This window comes from Wyeomyia smithii, chromosome 3 (genome assembly GCF_029784165.1).
Source record: "Wyeomyia smithii strain HCP4-BCI-WySm-NY-G18 chromosome 3, ASM2978416v1, whole genome shotgun sequence".
Lineage (NCBI taxonomy): Eukaryota > Metazoa > Arthropoda > Insecta > Diptera > Culicidae > Wyeomyia > Wyeomyia smithii.
This window is the reverse complement of record NC_073696.1, coordinates 176,227,363-176,245,210: the sequence shown is the minus strand read 5'-3', so window position 1 is coordinate 176,245,210 and position 17,848 is coordinate 176,227,363. Positions and strand designations below refer to the sequence as shown.

Sequence of the window (17,848 nt, the reverse complement as noted above, 5' to 3'; positions counted from 1 at the left end):
TCGAGAGCTCAGAGGGCTAATAGTTAGGTATACTTCGTGCACTGTTACAAACATGATTGACTTTTGAAAAAAAAAAAAAAAAAATTGCACAGCCCATGTACCATGTAAATGTTTTTTAATAATACAATCATATTAAACTTATTGCGTGTGTGTAAACACTGTAGTTTTGAAGCTGTTGACACAGCAATTATCGCATCGTTTATTGAATCATATTACTCAGTACACATATATGGAAAAAGGACCAGTACGAAGTGCGCATACAAGCAGTGTCATCATCGATAAACAGATTCCATGGTCAAATCTTGTAAAATTTATTGCAATTCATACCAGCCGTTCTTTGATGATACCATACTATACTTGTCACATGAAAAGCATTTGACTACGGTACGTACGGGGAAAATATGTGATTCATGTCAATCGTTCTGGAAAAATGGATAAGTGCTATGGTGCGCACCAACTTGGAAAAGTGCACTCTATGTCCAACGTCGATCCGGTCGGGAGTCGCATGACAGTACACGTAGAGTGCAAGGACTTGAACCGCTCAGTTGACTGTGAGTGCAGTCCACGTGCGGAACCGGATCGAAACTCTATCAGCTTGTTATATGCAGTGATAAGTCGCTTTAAAACCTATACATGTAGCCAGCATACTCTCGTTCCGAATAGCACGCAAATGCAATGACGAAGGATTATGCCAAGAGAAAGGATAAAAGATTGTAATGCAATAGGGTAGATGATCCAATAGTTGTGGTAGCAGCAATAGTTGCGGCATCGCTTTTATTCATCAATTCATCGTTTAAACTAATTAGTACCGAATTGCTTATGCTACATGTTGAAGAAATAATAGATTAAACATAAGTACATATGTTACTACAACAATATATACTGAAAATATCCAAATTACTGAAGAATACTGTATTTTTCAGAAACTTACCCGGAAGGCACCACTCACTACCCATGTTCTTATTTTGTCCACGAAGGTTTTAAGATATGTGTGTGGTTTTAGTACGATTATTACTTATATAATTATTTTCCTAGATAATAGTTTATTATGGAAACTGTTTCACAGGTAAAGTTCGTTAATAGATGATCATATTATTTATAAATTACTTCCTCCACTATTGGATCACCGAATACACTATGCTCTCATAGTTGCGGTATGTTTCGCAATTCTGATTTACGTTTATCAGAACATATGTATTGTAGGACTACTTGTGTATATTAGGGACAAGCAGCTACTAGGGGACATACCTAAATGATGTAACTTATTACTGTTCAATTTTTGAACCCCACCTTCCCCTGCCACCGTGTATTTACCGATACTTCATACATGATCGGCCACAAAAGCTATCGCTCTCACCCCTAAAATGCTATATTATTTATGTATGACCTCTTAACCGATGCTTACCCACTGCTTTTGGTCTTGTAATTCTTTCAACGAGCCTTTCACAGCTTCAGTCGCTCTTTTAGTAAATACTAACGTCGAAAATGTAGGCGCAAACATGGTACGAAGCAGAGGTAATAGACTCTAACTTCCAGTGTTGGGAAGTCACCATTTGTGAAAAAAAAATTCTTCTGAATATTTCAAAATGAGCGGCATTGGTCTTTCTCTTCAGCCAATTTCAGCCCTTATCAAATGTTAGTCTAAAGACATTTTATAAAAAGTATGCAAAATTTGTTTTATTTTAATAAAACCTACATACCCTCACTGAATATTGCCAACATCTGATCAAATTGGCGCAAAATCCGTCTCTTAGTTAACTTCGTGCATTTTTGTATTTACTTGCAAACCGACATGTCAACCTATTAAAAACAATATGGTAAATAGTAAAACAATCAAAAACCACTTCAAGCGAGGCAAATTCCTTCATTTACCCAGCAAACACGAATGTTTTATATACCGCAACTACAGGAACACCCATTCACAACTATAGGAACTATACCGCAACTATTGGAACAAAAGCGTGCAACATATTTTAGTTAATTTAAACCCTTAAAGTAAAGTTCAAAGTCAATTTTAAGGTGCAAAATTATCAAATAGAACCCATTTCATCAGAAAATAGTGAAACGGACCAACTAGATTCTTTTTTCTTAGCCAAAACATGGCTAAACATGCATAACTCGAGCTTAGCTCCTCCAGTATTGGGTCATTTACCCTAGTCTTTCCAACAGTAAAACGATTTCAAGTGCTATAATGCAGAGGAATATATGCAACCCTTGACTATAATGGCCGTGGACAAAATTTGGAATTTGAATGTGCCACTTCATTGTGAAATACACCTTCGGCATTGATTTAAAGTCGGATTTGAAATGATAGTAGGTACGCGAAATTTTGCTTTCAGCAAGTAACAGATTGATAAGATGATATTTCAAAGTCCGTAATCTCAAAACATCAGTTTCTCTTATGTGTCCATATTAAGATCACACAAAATCTTGTTACAACTATTTCCTTTCTTTGACAGGTAACATTACTTACCACTTTGACTAGTTTTATTATGTACTAGCTTGCAAAGATTATTGAATACGTCCAAACTCACAAGACTAATGATTTGAAATGATTGTTTTTATAGGAATGAGAACATACTCGGTTTTTAAGTGCTTTATGCAAAATTTTGTCTCAATACAAAATTTTGGTTGTTCCAGGTTTCGAAGTATGATCCGTTGGACAGTTAGTTATTTCTTTGTGATTGATCTTACAATCTACTGATTCAATCTTACAATAAGTTGATTTTCAAGAATTTTGTTTCGAAAGATAGAATTCAAATCGACGACAGCAGAAATATTGCAGGAATGAAATCAATCAAACGAAAATCTTTACTGGTGTTTCCCTATTACCAGTCGTTAACAATTGTTTCGAAAAGATTTCTGTAGTCGAAAACATCCAAGTCGAAGAGTATAGAGGGGTGTCAAACCATCATGGAAATATTTCTTGCTCTTAAAAACCTCCACATGCCAAATTTGGTTTCATGTGCTTGATTAGCTCTGCAATTGTGCAGAAATTTGTGTTTCTTTTGTATGGGAGCCCTCCTTTTCAGAAGAGGTAGGGGTGTGAACTCCAGTTTCCGACAATGACCTAATACACCCCATTATGGTTATTTTTGGAATCAGAATGATACCCAGAGTCCAAAAATCGACTCCATGAATCCAAGAAGGCGACTTCTGGTTTTCGGAAAACAGCCAAAAAAAATACATTTCATATATAGGTATTTTTGGCATTGAGAAAATATCCATAAACCTAAAATCAACTCAAGACGCTATTTTTACGTCTAAGGTGGTGACTTCCAGTTCACAAAAATGACCAAGATCAAGATGATGCGCATAGGCAAAAAATCGTCCCAATAACTTCCGGTTTCTGGAAAACAGTCAAAAATTTTATCGATCAAGAATTATTTTAGTTCTACGTCAACTTTGCGGTCGGGGTTTTGCACACTACTTTTCTGATTTTTCATTAGCTTAGGAAAAATAGGTTAGTTTTATTAACATTATTGATTTTGCTAATTTTGAAATAATATTTATCTTAAAATGACAAAAATATTTTTTCACCACCCAACATTACCATGAGACAATTTAACCGTTCTAAGGCCGAACGAATTAGAGATGTCCAGCTTCTTCTGGGCAGCCGTTCTCCAGTCACCTCGTCCTGGTTCTCTGCTGAAAATAGTTTTGGCGACTTTCTCGCCTGGTATTCTGGCTATATGTCCAACCCACCGAAGCCTGCCCCGCTGTATTACCTTCACTATATCAGCAAGTTTGTATACCTGGTACAAATCGTGATTAATGCGTCTGCGCTACACTCCATCTTTCAATTTACCGCCAAGTATCGATCGCAGCACATTACGTTCAAATACTTCTAGCACTCTTCGATCACCTTCATCCAGTGACCATGATTCATGTCCATAGAGTGTTACCGGGAGGATCAGCGTCCTATACAGCGCTAGTTTAATGCGAGTTTTCAAACTACGGGACCTTAGCTGGTTACGTTGTCCGTAGAAGGCCCTGTTTGCAGCCGCAACTCGTCGTTTCGCTTCATGGCTCATATCGTTGTCACATGTCACAAGCGTACCAAGGTAAACGAATTTATCAACCATTTAGAATCGTTACCCAGTAATCTCCACTTCAGCACCAACACCCGGGACCTCCCACGCTCTCTGCCAGCTACCATTTTCTGGCAGGGTTGATGAAGGGCCCCAACCTCGCTGCTTTCCTTTTAAAAGGCCTGAAGATTCCTCCACGGCCCTACGGTCGATACCGATGATACCAATGTCGTCCGCCAAACCAAGGAGCAAGTGAGGTTTCGTGATATTCGTACCGCTTCTTTGCACATTTGCTCTTCGTACTGCGCCTCCAAGGGCGATATTAAACAGTATGTTGGAGAGCGCATCCCCCTGCTTCAATCCATCTAACGTTACGAACGCGACTGATGTCTCACCAGCTATCCGCACGCATGATTTTCGTCGGGTTTCTTTTCAGTGAGTCATATGCTTCCTCGAAAACTACGAGCAGATGGTGAGTCTGCAAGTTATACTCCCGACACTTATTGAGGATCTGTCGCAAGGTGAAAATTTGATCCGTCTTGGAACGCCTCTGTCGATAACCAGCCTGGTACCATACAATCCACCAGATCATACTTCACCTCCATATCTATAAGTCCAATCTATAAGAAGGGTCATGGAAGGGTTGACTGGTTTGTTGCAACTATCGAGGCATTACGTTGCTCAACTCCGCTTCCAGCTTTAAAACGTACGGCCGGGATAACATCCTTTCCAGCAACCTTGTCATTTTTCAGCCCACTTATCGCCTTTTTAACCTTCTTCTGTATTGGCGGCTTCACAGCTTGTTCGTCGCTTATAATCTGCAACCGGTTCCTGTTTTGCTCCTCTCGCACTCAACGCTCAATAGTGACTTAAAGTCGTCTTCCACCTGGCTGCAACCGTCGGTTTGTCCGTAAGCAGGATGCCGTCCTTGTCATTGCACATGACCGGCACAGGGAAATTCCCGCTTCTTACTCTGTTGACTGTTCTATAGAAGCTCCGCACGTCGCGGCGGACTCTATTTTCGGCAACTATTGTCTCCCTGTATCTCTCTCTGTTCTGGTGTGTAGCCATAGTGAACACTTCTCGTTCATTGCTCTTTGACACTATGCATCAAACCAGCTGTTACGCAGTCTTCCACGCGTCGTACTTACCACCTCTCTCGTAGTCGTTTCAATGACACTGTAAATAATAGTCCACAGCCCATATATGTCTCCCGATCGTTCCTCCTGCTGTTTTGCGATCCGTTAATCCAGTTTTCTGGCGTATTCTTCCGCTACGCAATCAGCTCTGAGCCGCTGTTTGTTGAAACGCATCGTCCTCTCTGTGCGAGATTTCAGCACGTTCGACAACCGTGCGCGGATCTTAGAAAAGACGAGATAATGGTCAAAGTCAATGTTTGGTCCCCGAAAAGAGTTTAAAGTTTATCAGCCTCAGGCCGTTTTCATTGGTTGACGAATGGAGGCTATGTCTTTCAATGACCAAACGGAAGAGTTCCTTCCCCAACCTACACGTTTGCATCTCCGGTGTCTACTTTTACGTCGTAGTTTGGGCACTCGTCATAGGTTCGTTACAGCTTTTCATAGAACTCATCTTTGACGTCATCGAATTTGTCGTTTGTCGGTGCGTAGGTGTTGATTGAACTGTAGTTGAAAAATTGCCTATTAATTCTCAACACGCATATGCGGCATCTGTGGGCCCCCATCGGATGACTCTTGTTTTCTGATTTCCCAACACCGACGCCGACGCCAACACCGAAACCGACGCCCCGTTCCGCGGCTTTGCTGCCACTGTAGTAGATGTGGTACATGAAAAAAGAAATGCGTACAACAGGGTCTACTGCACGGAATTCCCTATATCCGGAATTTGGCCACCGAACCTCCAAAACCGTTACGATTTCGTTTCCCTGCCGCAGTAGTTCTCGAGCAAGCAAGCCAGCTCGCGCCGGTTCATTGAGATATCAAACGTTCTAATTACTAATTTTCAATCGTTAACCGTTTTCTGTTATCGTGTTCGTGGCATAGGTCTTTGCCGATTGCTCCGTTCCATATTTCGTTATTCGTGGTTAGGAAAGGTTCCGGTATGCCACCTTACCAGGGTCGCGATACCTACATCCTGCTAATGGGGCTGCCATCTTGGGTGTAGTGGGCGGGATACAGCATTTCATGATTCAGAATCCGGATCAGACGCTGTTGTACCCCGCCTCTAACATGGGGATACAGTATACAGTACAGTACTTCCGAGTCAACATATGACCAAAACTTCCATCGAGGGTTGGCTACCCGATCTCCGCTAAGGTTATTCGTTTCCCGGTCGGCACCTCATGGATGCTGGGATAGCAGTTGCTGGACAGAAGTTAGTGACCACATTAGGGTCTCAAGTTACACGTGTCCAGCCATTTACCAACCAAAACAAAAACACTTCTTAAATCATTTTGAACCGAAATAACTGATTTCAATTTGTTTACATTTTGCACTTCAGTCCAAAGCTTACGCTATCTCTGGTTATGGCCTGAATACATATCGTTCCATAAATAAAACATGGTAACGTAATATTTGTTCGAAATTATGGCACATTCGAGAGATACGTAGTTGTTGTCATAAAATGAGAGGCGCAACAACGTGGGCCGGGTATCAGTTAGTATTATTTAAACCTTTTTTGAAACATGTTTATTTGTAATAAAACCGCACGAGGAAAAAATCTAGAGATTTAGCCTCTTTCAAAATATAAATGAACCTATCATTCACAACAGTCTACGTTTTACTTTTGCCCCCTGCAACAAATTTTCTCGTTTCCTTATGTGTGTTGTACAAGACGGCATAACAGCAAGAATTGCAGGAAAGCAACTCAGAAAGGCGGCTAACAATTTGGGGTGTATTATCTCTGAAAACGCAATCTCGTGAGGAAATTGCTGGAATTATGTCTGCAATATCTACTTTTTGTCGCATTTTTAGTGCATCTCTTCCCCCCAAATCTGATTTTGCTGTGATATCCAATACTACGTTTTCATGTGAAAATGTTTTAATAAAACTGTGCATCCAAGTAGTTGCAGTGACTACGAGTCGGAATGTTGGGTCTCCAGTAGTTTGCGCCTTCCATCTGCAACGGCACCCAATAAAATTTCGCTACTGGAAACATCATCTAGTGGAAGCGCTGAAAAAGCCGTGGGGTAATTCAGAAACTTTTATAAAGTTTTGTCTAGCGAAAATGAGATGTTAAAATTGTCTGATGCTGTTGATGGTAATTTTGAAATTATAACGATCATGAACTCAGCCGTAGGATTGAGTTTGGCTGTTGAGTCATAGCATACTCCGGGTTATTATATAAATTACTGTTGAATAGTCATTGCGGTGCACTTAAACTATTTTTTTTCTCTCCCATTCTAGGATTTGCACAATGCCAAAAGATTCCGAGCCTGCAAATTCTGCCTGCAGCATCTGTCCAGCGAAAACCGGTGGGAGCGTCACTGCTATTGACCTGCCGACCCGATGTCCCAGATAGCACATTGATATCTGATCTGCGGTGGAGCGACAATCGCAACATGACAATTCCGCCGAAAGCGTAAGTTTCCGCCGGTTGCTTTCCACCCTCTCTACCAACTCCCACCAAACTTTAATTGTAACAAAGAGCGCACAAACTTTCAACGGAATTGCATGCGTACGGTGATAAATTACAGACTTTCGATGGCTATGAAAGAGCCGCAACCAGAAAGCGCAACGCACCCGTTGTGGGTGGAAGGAACTATTCAATTTCACTGCTCGGTAATTTGCGAAAAGAGCTTCTAGGAAAATTGCGGTATGCTTAATTAACTGTCGCAGCTCTTGGGGAAATTTTCACGTGATCCACGTGCGGATGCGATAAACGTTGGTACCATGCGGCATGCTGATTCACTAGTTGAACGTTTAGAACCAACTTTGAAAGAAACAAAACTAGGAATACGTTATCCCTAGTTTTAATATTTCCGTTCCGCAATGCGTATTTTATAATAATGCTGTGCTTTATTTGAGTGGGAATTTTACTCTTACGAAGTAAATCATGTCTGACAACTTTGTGTCAATACAAATGCATAAATTGAAAATTCTCAAAGTATCATCATTTTATATTCTTACATATTTTTGTACTATTGAGACCAAGTTTGAAAATTACTACGTGAAGATTTTGTTACGGTACAGCATAGTATGTGAAAAACGATTTGTTATGATTTTTATATTTTCTATGAACGACGAATAAAAAGTAACTCCTAATCTGCCCATAATTCAAAAATTGGCTAATATGCCATTTTTACCAAAATCGAGAAACCAGTTTCTCGTGATGATACACACCCTAAACAAGGTCCCTACGGAAGCCGATTGTCAAAAAATGCATTTGGGAAGGTAGTAAACGTGAAACAATTTTGGCTAATATCCAAAATAATTGAGAATTCGGCTAATATCCAATATCCAATATGAACCTGTGACATGTTCACGAACCAGTGCATTATTACTGAACAGTGTTTCTTCTAACTTTCGAAAGTGTGCTGTAGCTTGGTGGTTACTGGCAACAGGTGTGCGATCGTAAGGCCCTTGCCTCAAATTTGACTTTTTCACGAAAAATATTTGATGCTACAAGAATTTATTTGTTGTACTGCGAAACCCAATGATCAAAACGTGTGACTGTTTCCTTATGTCATAAATCTTACATTTAAAAAAAATGATATTTAGCTCTTTGATTAGGAGTATTATTAATAAAGAAAAGATTCAGATTTCATTTTGGATTTGATGAGAAAAAATAGGAGAGTGGATTGTGAGATTACCATGAATAATAATATTTTCGTTATATTATTATATTGCTGCATTATATTGCTAACAATTGTCTCGTCGTCCTTTTCATCTTCACTGGTGCTTTCGTGTTGTTTTATTAGATTTAAAACCACTTTCATCACCAACGAGTACGATATAATTCACATCGTATGGATATTAGCCGAATTGCACACCGTTTTGTCAACTGACCTTTCGTTTATAATTGAAAAAAACGGCTACTGTGTTAAAAATACGTGGCGGATGGAATTTTTCTACAGATTTCTCTATTTCAACTCAACGACATGGTTCCAGCATATATGAAGGGTGATATACTCAATAAAAAAGTTGTCATGAACAGTCAAAATATGTTGTACCGACAAAAAACTTTCAAATGCGTTTTTCTCGATTTGATGCCTATGGCATATTAGCCCATTTTTGAATTATGGGCAGTAATGGAATCATAATCTATTATATTTGCTGCAAATTTTGAATAAATGAATATTTTAAATAATTGTCATTGTTTCATTATTTAGGATAAAACATTACTACCCACAGTATGATTCTAAGGGTCGAAAACTACCGGCGAAGTAAGTGCGCGTTTTAGAGTTTGATTGTTGTTGTATCATTTTCATCTCACCATAGATGCGTATTCAAGAATAATCTTTATTATGAAATAATTGTTTTGCACGGTGACAGCTTCATAGGTACATTGTGAATTTTGCATTTATACTAGAAGAACGCTGTAGTATCACTGCAGCTGTGAATTGTTTGTCGTCGAATTTCAGAGATAATGTTTTTATCGTTCTCAAAAATGCATAAACCGTCACCACGAATTGGTGTCATCCATTTGATTTTTCTGTTTATATATTAAAAAATCGTGTGCTATATTTGTAAATCATACTAACAAACTTCACTTTCATGCATTTTCTGCTTCGCTGATCATCCTGATTCATCTTGAAGCTAATATTGAACATGAATTCAGTAAATAAGTGTTATGTTTTAGTTGCTTGACGGAACACAAAAATATTCGAGCCTTAATCACATGTTGCGTTTTTTAATTCGCACAAGTTCTGATCTGATTTCGCGCAAATGTTTTTTTTATGAAAATCATGATGCGGGTGAATTTAACTAGTTTGTAACAGACCTTACAATTCTTCGATATTTTCCAATGTGAGTTCATGCGACAAAGACTAAATTATTACCGGTAAACAGCTAGATATATATTTTTTGTTTCTAAATATCAAACAAGTCTGATACGCATGACAGAGGTGGATATATATAAAGCACAGGCTTTGCCCTACAACTCGAACAAAAAAGGAGGATTATAACTTTTTAACCAAAAAAAATTTTTTTTTGATGCCCCTGGCAATGATGACTTTTTAAGAGACTTAATTGAGTTTTCCTGTAAGCTCTGCATTTACCAGCGGCATTAAAGTTCACAGTAATGCTCAAAAAGATAAATTTTTTCTCTTTTGTTGACCAGTATGATCCTAATAAAAAAAAACGCATTTCGCCCACTATTAGTGTGGGTTTGTACCTTTCAACTTTTGCGAGTATCATCAAACCAACATGGTATTTCATTGATATGTTTTTTTTTAATGGGAACTCAGTTTCAGAAAATATACGGTGTCTTTCAAGTTACTCTGTGGCATCATATTTTATTCAAATAAGAATTTCTATTTGATCGGACACTGCTGAGAGTTTTTAACCAACCGTATGACTTATAGTCCAAACACAACGAAATTGTTATAACTCACAGATCTTTTGCGTTAGAAATATGAATTTGTGAACGCATCCTGCAGATTAGTTTACCCCATTTATGTAGCTCTAATTTTGCTGCTATCACAAATAACCTACTACACTACTGCGAGCTTTTGGGTATCACACTGTTTTTGCTAGGCTACCAAATGTATCTTTCCAGAGCTCTCGTTCACTAAATCATATTTAAATCAGCCGAATACAGTATGCGAAGCTACACTAACCTCAATGAAATACGCTCAATCAATCATTTCATTTGGGAAGTCTCAGCAGTAGGAATTTCAGACTGGAACACATTCTACCATTCGATATCATCATTAGAGCACTTTCAGTTAGAAACATCAATCAAACTCTAATTATGTGCAAGCACGAACACTTGCTATCAATCTGTACATTCGCTAACCTCTTCCTCTAATCGTTGGCAGCTGAGTTTCACACTCTTCCCTAAATCTGTTGGTATATCTGTCGATGTTTAGAACCCATTCAGTAGATTGAATTCGTGTGGCCAGCTAATCCTGACAGCATGAAGACACTATCGCACACATTTGTAGCCAAATTCACTTCTTCAGCACTACATGCTTCTGTACCGAAAGACCAGTTTGACTGAAACTTTCAATGAGTTGGCGTATTTCGACCGATTGATTTGTTTAGTTAATCTCGGCGAAGGGCCGAAGGTGTGCAAGGAATAATGCAAGGTCCATTAGACTTTTCCCAATCTTATAAACGGTGATGAGGCGGCAATTTTGTCCGAATAATTTCTTTATCAGTGATTGTTTGGTGAACACTGTGCCTGACCGGGTGAATTGCTTGGTAGCTTCTTTACGGCATCATCCAATTATATAGCTAGGTTTCTTCTGCGTCACTGTAGCTTGCATGATGAGGAAGTTCTTAATCAATAAGACTTTGCCAACCTCTTCCGTTTCGTACTGGCCAACTCCAAACATGTATGCTGTCAGGACAGGAGTAACCCTAATCTAATTAAGCATCTTCTAACGCGTTACAGTCGTCCCAGGCTGTCGCAGCACTATTACATCAAATCATTCTCGAAACACTGTGTGCTAAACTACAGTGCGTGACTGTACTGAAACCACCACCACAACATAATATAACTCAGCTCATCTGTAATAAACACTGGCAGTGCACCTCGCATCCTATCTTCTTTTCGGTTTCTGTCACTATTCATTAAACTGCCTCTATTATACGTGTACAGATCGTAAAACTAAAATGCCCAAACTTTAGCAAACTTTTTGAGTTTTATTACATTAACACATACACCCAAACTTTCGACCCCAACTGCAACCGACAAAATCATTTCGTTTCATTTCTATTTGCAGAGCGGGCCAGTCATCTCCACCGATTTACACGGAGTCGATCGCAAGCGGGCAAGCGCTGGCGCTGATATTCAACTCACTGCAGGAGTCAATGGCCGGCATCTATTACTGTGCGGCATCCTATTCCGTAACCGAGCAACTTGGTGCGTCCGTTTCGGTGGAAACTTACGGTGAGTAGTAATTAAACTTAGTCTTCGAGTTTGGGCGACGGTGGCTGAACATATCGAACGGGATTTCGTCTGACTGGAAATTTGTTTTGATAATGCAAGACTATTTCGCAATAGAGCTCGCAAAATGATCGGAATGTGAGCCAAAATTGACCATTTTTGCCTTGAATGACTCGAGAGTAATTTTCTAAAAGGGTGTATGTATTTTGGCGCTGGGTTTATTCAAAGCATTATAGCTCAGAAACCTCTGGTTGCATGGATAAATTGCCTGAGAATGAATTGTAGGAAACTAATGATGCCTTGAAAAAAAATATACATCAGAAAAAACTTTTCTTAATTGTGATTATTTTTTTAAATGAAAACTAAATGAAAATTTACAAAATAAGAGTTAATTGTCGCTTAGTTTTTTCGTAAAGAAATTTGAAACTATAACACTTTTGGTAAAAGTCCGATCTCTTTGCTGTTAAAGAATGAATTGTGTAATATTAATCGTACATTTATGCTTTGAAGTATGCGCAATAAATGTAAGCAAAACGTTTCCTTGGAAAGGTATCGTACTGTATTTAGGCTACGCCTGGAATGGTGGTTTCCGCAATGGCTATGATTGTGCTGGAAAAAGTATTTGTACATTTTGATTACTCTTGTCAGCCACACAATGTTAAGTATCTGTGCTCATAAATAGATATTTCCTATGACTATCTTCCTGCAACAGCTAGTTTATGACGAGACTTGGAAAGTTGTACAAATTTCTGACTGTTTTCAACTAATCTACCAATTTTTTAAAATTTATATTCTGGTCATTATCTATTGTAAAAATTTCAATGTTTGTCTTTTTGGTATCAGCACCTTGAAGGTAGAAGTACCCTTATTTTTGCGTTGTAAAATAGTTTAAAAATGTCACTAGTAGTGCTAGCCATCATCATGACATTTTTTAATATTAAAGAAAAAAAAAGAGTAGATTCTGTTAAAACTTTCATTTTTTTCACTGCAAGATTGAAGAAAAATCAATGTTCGTACTCCATATATTCGAAGTGTTACTAATTATTAAATCTCAATTTTGAGCAACTTCTCACGCTTGAAATGTCTTGTTTTACCATCCGCCTCCATGTGTTTTTTGGCAATCATTTCTTGATATTTTTTTAATTTCCCTATCGCCCGGCTGAATGTTTCCCTCCAGTCAATTGAATCAATTCTTCGATGCATAAATTACGTTAGATGATTGATCCTAGTTGTTTTGTTTCTAATCACACTACTTGTGCAATGTGGTAATATTCCACCCTAGATTATTTTGTACACAGAAGTTTGACATGCAATTTGACTGAAGGTTCGATACGCAGGAAGGCATGCATTCGTGCAGTTGCGGTTTAAAATAGAAATTTTAAAAGCTGCGGTTTGTTAGCCTAACTATTTAGCAATTAAACAATTTTAATAAATTACCACACGTACCATGTGCTCTGGTCATCTGCGATTCACGTCTGTATCATCTATCGACTGAAGCTTCAACCGTTTTCCAAGCTTATACTGCCATGTGGGGTGGTGTGTTCAGCATTCTGCTGGAATTTTCCCGTATACCCACCAGAAACTTGCAGCGCTAACTTTAATTTTAACAACGAAGTGGATGCATGGATTTGTGATATAGGAGTCGGTACGTGGCGGAATGTTTTTTGGGAGATATTACTCCTCTCCTGGCAGCCATAGTTTGACCCGCTCACACAGAGCTCGTACCTATGAAGATATATACCAGCTTTACGATGGATATTATTGTTACGAGCTATTATGAACATAATTGTTTGACTCATGTATATTTGAATTAGAATGCATACAATAGTTCGAAATAACTCGAAGACACGATGTTGTTTCTGATTATGAAGAGACTGAGAGTGAATTTACTAAACTTCATGCATGAATTTGAGCAGTAGTTGGCCCTGAGTAGAGTTATGGAACTTCGAATTTTTTCAATGTTACAACCAAAATAGAAATAGGGGAACTGCTCCATTATTCATCTCAGCCCATATACAACATGAAAACACAATTGAAAACAGAAAAAACGCATATTTTCTAACTAAATCGATCTGCTAATCCATGGAATGGATTCTTCTTAGTTCACTTTAGATTTCTCATAAAGTAGAATCCTCAAAAACTCACTTAAAAGCTCTAAATTTGATATAATAGTCAGACATCTGCATTCGAAAACTCATTTATTTCAATCACCAACCTCAGAAAACAAAATCCGCGTATTGTTCTATACGGCTACAACGGGACTCGTTCAGCAGCCAACCAAAGTTTTTCTCATCACTAGCGGACCATTTTTTATTCTAATCACTAAACAAAATCACTCACTACACTAAGAATACTTAAATCTTTGAAACGTTCACCTCAAATTTCCAAAAACCAGCTTGAATTATCAAAAAAATATATGAGATGAATTTCTACAATTCCTAAATTTCAACTGTATGTATTTTCATCTGTTTTCACTGCGTTGAAGAAAATCAAAAGTTCCCAAATCAGTTTCTGTTAATACAAACAAATCATACTGAAAATGTTGAATTATTCCGACATAATTGACATAAATGGACAGCACTGCCGTGGTTACCAAGGTTACCATATTTGCACGTAAACAACTACGCGGATATCTAGGTAACCTACTACGACGGGCTGCGGCTACGTTTATTCATGATAATGTGATTCATTCGTAATTAACAGTGCACTGCAGTGTGATGAATATGGGAACGTCGTGAGATGAATAATTGAGCAGTGATTTAAGTTTTGAGATGGATATGGAAGCGCTGTGCAAAATGGTTTGTTTTACAAAATTCAGGATAAATCTAGCTAAGTTTACTAAATATACAATAGTGAACGATTCTATAAGAGCACGTAAGCGTATTTTGTTTATTTGTTCAATAATTTCATGAAAATTTGTTGTTTAATCCGTGCATTCTTCGTGAATATCGGCTTAATGAGATGAATAATGGAGCAGTTTCCCGTGAAAGGTGTCAGATCTCTCCTCAAAATGCAGTGTTTATTTTCGACTCAGAGAAATAATGAAGTACATCGCAAAATTCTATAAAAACCGTGGAGGTAATAAATTTTATGTTTATGATTGCTTGGATTTTCGGCTCACTGATGAGCCGAAAATCCAAACAATAATAGATACACGTCACAGTCGATTTTTATGTTTATGTTTAATTTTATACATTTCCACAACAATTGATGTGATCATTATAAACCATAAAAAGGTACATGGAGGAACCAGTGCCGGTTGAGAATCACCTGAAAAAAGTAATTTTGGAGTATCTTAAATAATTATTAAGCAATAGAAAAAATAATTCGTATCACAATGAACAAGTTCTCTATAGTACATGATGATTATAGTGTTGGCTGATTATAGTATTAAAACAATCAATATATTTATACTATACAAAAATAAAACTAGTAACAGGTCTTAAAAATGTGCAATATTTGTCTGCATTCAACGATTTCAAACTAATACGGTAGATCATTTTTCTGCCCTCACAATAAACTTGCGCTCCCCTCCCAGAACAGCGCTGCGGATAACTATCTTTAGCATACAATGTTGATGCTGCGATGATGCGGCGTAGCATAGTAATGTACCACAAGCGAGACTACTTTAGTACACTCGTTATGCCATACGCAGCCGTTTTCATGCTTCCAGTATGTACCAGTATATACTTACCAAAGACTGTGGATCGGGACTATAATAAACGATTATCGAGAGCGGTTGCCTTTGTTCGTTTCTTTGTTCCGTCACACGCGGGTTCATGACAGACTCTGCTGCCAGAGCAAGACCAACTGGGACACACGGCGTACCCATAATTTAACAAGAGCAGCTTTTAGAATCTAGAATCGTCGCATTGGAGAATATGCTTTTCAATTGAGTTGCTGACAAAAGTTATTTTTCTCTTTTTTTTTCTTTTATACTAGTCGCTATCACATGGAAAAATGCACCAGAGGACCAGCGGCCGATCCTGGGCGAGGATTATATTGTTCGCTGTGAGGTGACAGCCAATCCGCCAGCTACAGTAGATTGGCTTCGAAACGGAGATCCGGTAAGCTATGCAAACCATCGTAACTAATGCGTTTTCAACTGCAGCCTAGACAATGTGTGAAGAAAATGCAATGTATGTCTTGTGTGTGATTTGCAGATCCGATCTGTCGGTCGATACGTAATCGAAAATCGAGGTCTTCTTATTAAGAACGTATCGGAGAGTGACGATGGACTGTACACGTGTCGTGCTGCGGTAATTTCGACAGGAGAGCTGGCAAAACGAGTCATTCGAGTGGAAGTACAAATTAAACCAGAAGTGCAAAAACTGCCCCCTATCCTAGATGCCGTCGAAGATCAATCATTCTCATTTTTGTGTAATGCCACTGGCAAACCTGTACCTGAATTCCAGTGGATCAAAAAGAGCACACAACAGAATGTTGCCGATATTGATAGGTACGTGCGTGCATGTCACGGTTTTTTATAACTGGGTATTTGGAAATGTTTTGAATCCGCATGCTTGAAACCTATCTAACGCGTTTGTTTTTCACTCTTATTAGGTTTTCAGTAAATCCAATAACCGGTCAACTGGATATAAGTCGAGTGAATAAAGATGATCACGATACGTATTCATGTGTTGCTAAGAATGCCGCGGGAATTTCTGAATCAACCACCCGGCTTAATGTGCTTATTCGTCCAAAAATCATAGAGTTTATGAACATTACCGTACCTGAGAATGATGAAGCTGTCTTTGCATGCAGAGCTTTCGGTAGACCACCACCAGAAATTACATTCCGACGATTTGGAACGACTGAGGAATACTCAGTTGGTTTGCAAGTCAGTGATGATCGTATTGTGCTGGATATGGACACTAACACAGAGACTAGTGAAACCATTGGTAGCTTAAGAATTTCCAAACTAACCCGGACGGATGATGGTTTATATGATTGTATAGCCAGAAATCCAGGGGATGTAGCGTACAAAGTAGGTCATATTACAGTTGAGTACAAACCTAATTTCGACCATATGAAACTGTTACCACCGGTTTTCACGTGGGAACAACGTCCTGCCAATCTGAGTTGTTTTGCTCAGGCAATTCCCAATGCCACTATTGAATGGCGCTGGAACGATCGTCGTATTTCTGACTTATACGATCAGAATATGCGAATTATGGACCATGGCGTACGAAGTGATTTAATCATTTCACCTCTGGATTCGCGATACTATTCTAGCTATAAATGCGTGGCAACAAACCGTCTGGGTCGCAGTGAGCACATCATGGAACTTCGTGAAGCACGCATTCCAGATGCAATTGCACAAGCTAAACCACGTTCAGTAAGCGCAACCTCGATGACGTTCGATATTATACCACCAGCGGTAGAGAAAGGTTTACCAATCACTGCTCTTTCTGTGCAGTACAAAGAAGAATTTAACCCCGACTGGAATAACGCTATCAATCGAACTTGGTCACCGGACAGTCCTTATATCGTGGAAGGACTTAGGCCACAGACGTCTTACAGTTTCCGCTTTGCGGCAAGAAATGTTGTCGGGCTCGGACAGTGGTCGGCATACGTTACACATTCGACACCTAAACGATCCGAGCCGGAAACCCCGAAAACACTGCACACCCCAATTCAGGAAGAGGACGAGGAAGAAGATGCCATCGTGGCTTCCCCGTACGCCGATCATTTCGAGCTACGGTGGAATGTACCCGTAGACAACGGAGAACCCATTTCGTTCTATCGGGTAAAGTACTGTCCGGTAAGTGTTGAGGTTATGTAAT

The 17,848-nt window shown here is 38.9% G+C and overlaps 1 protein-coding gene across 18 annotated transcripts in view; it reads left to right on the top strand.

The window, feature by feature from the left end:
- Window positions 1-17,848, top strand: part of LOC129732487 (fasciclin-2) — a 126,419-nt gene that overhangs the window by 75,678 nt on the left and 32,893 nt on the right. For 15 of the 18 annotated variants that reach the window (XM_055693401.1, XM_055693406.1, XM_055693402.1 and 12 more), the window contains exons 3-8: window positions 7,415-7,589; window positions 9,340-9,393; window positions 11,899-12,065; window positions 16,005-16,129; window positions 16,226-16,521; window positions 16,626-17,826. In XM_055693401.1, coding sequence (XP_055549376.1) covers window positions 7,415-7,589; window positions 9,340-9,393; window positions 11,899-12,065; window positions 16,005-16,129; window positions 16,226-16,521; window positions 16,626-17,826 — 2,018 coding nt within the window. The remainder of the gene's footprint in view (window positions 1-7,414; window positions 7,590-9,339; window positions 9,394-11,898; window positions 12,066-16,004; window positions 16,130-16,225; window positions 16,522-16,625; window positions 17,827-17,848) is intronic. The other 3 variants (XM_055693413.1, XM_055693411.1, XM_055693409.1) reach the window with 1 other exon arrangement.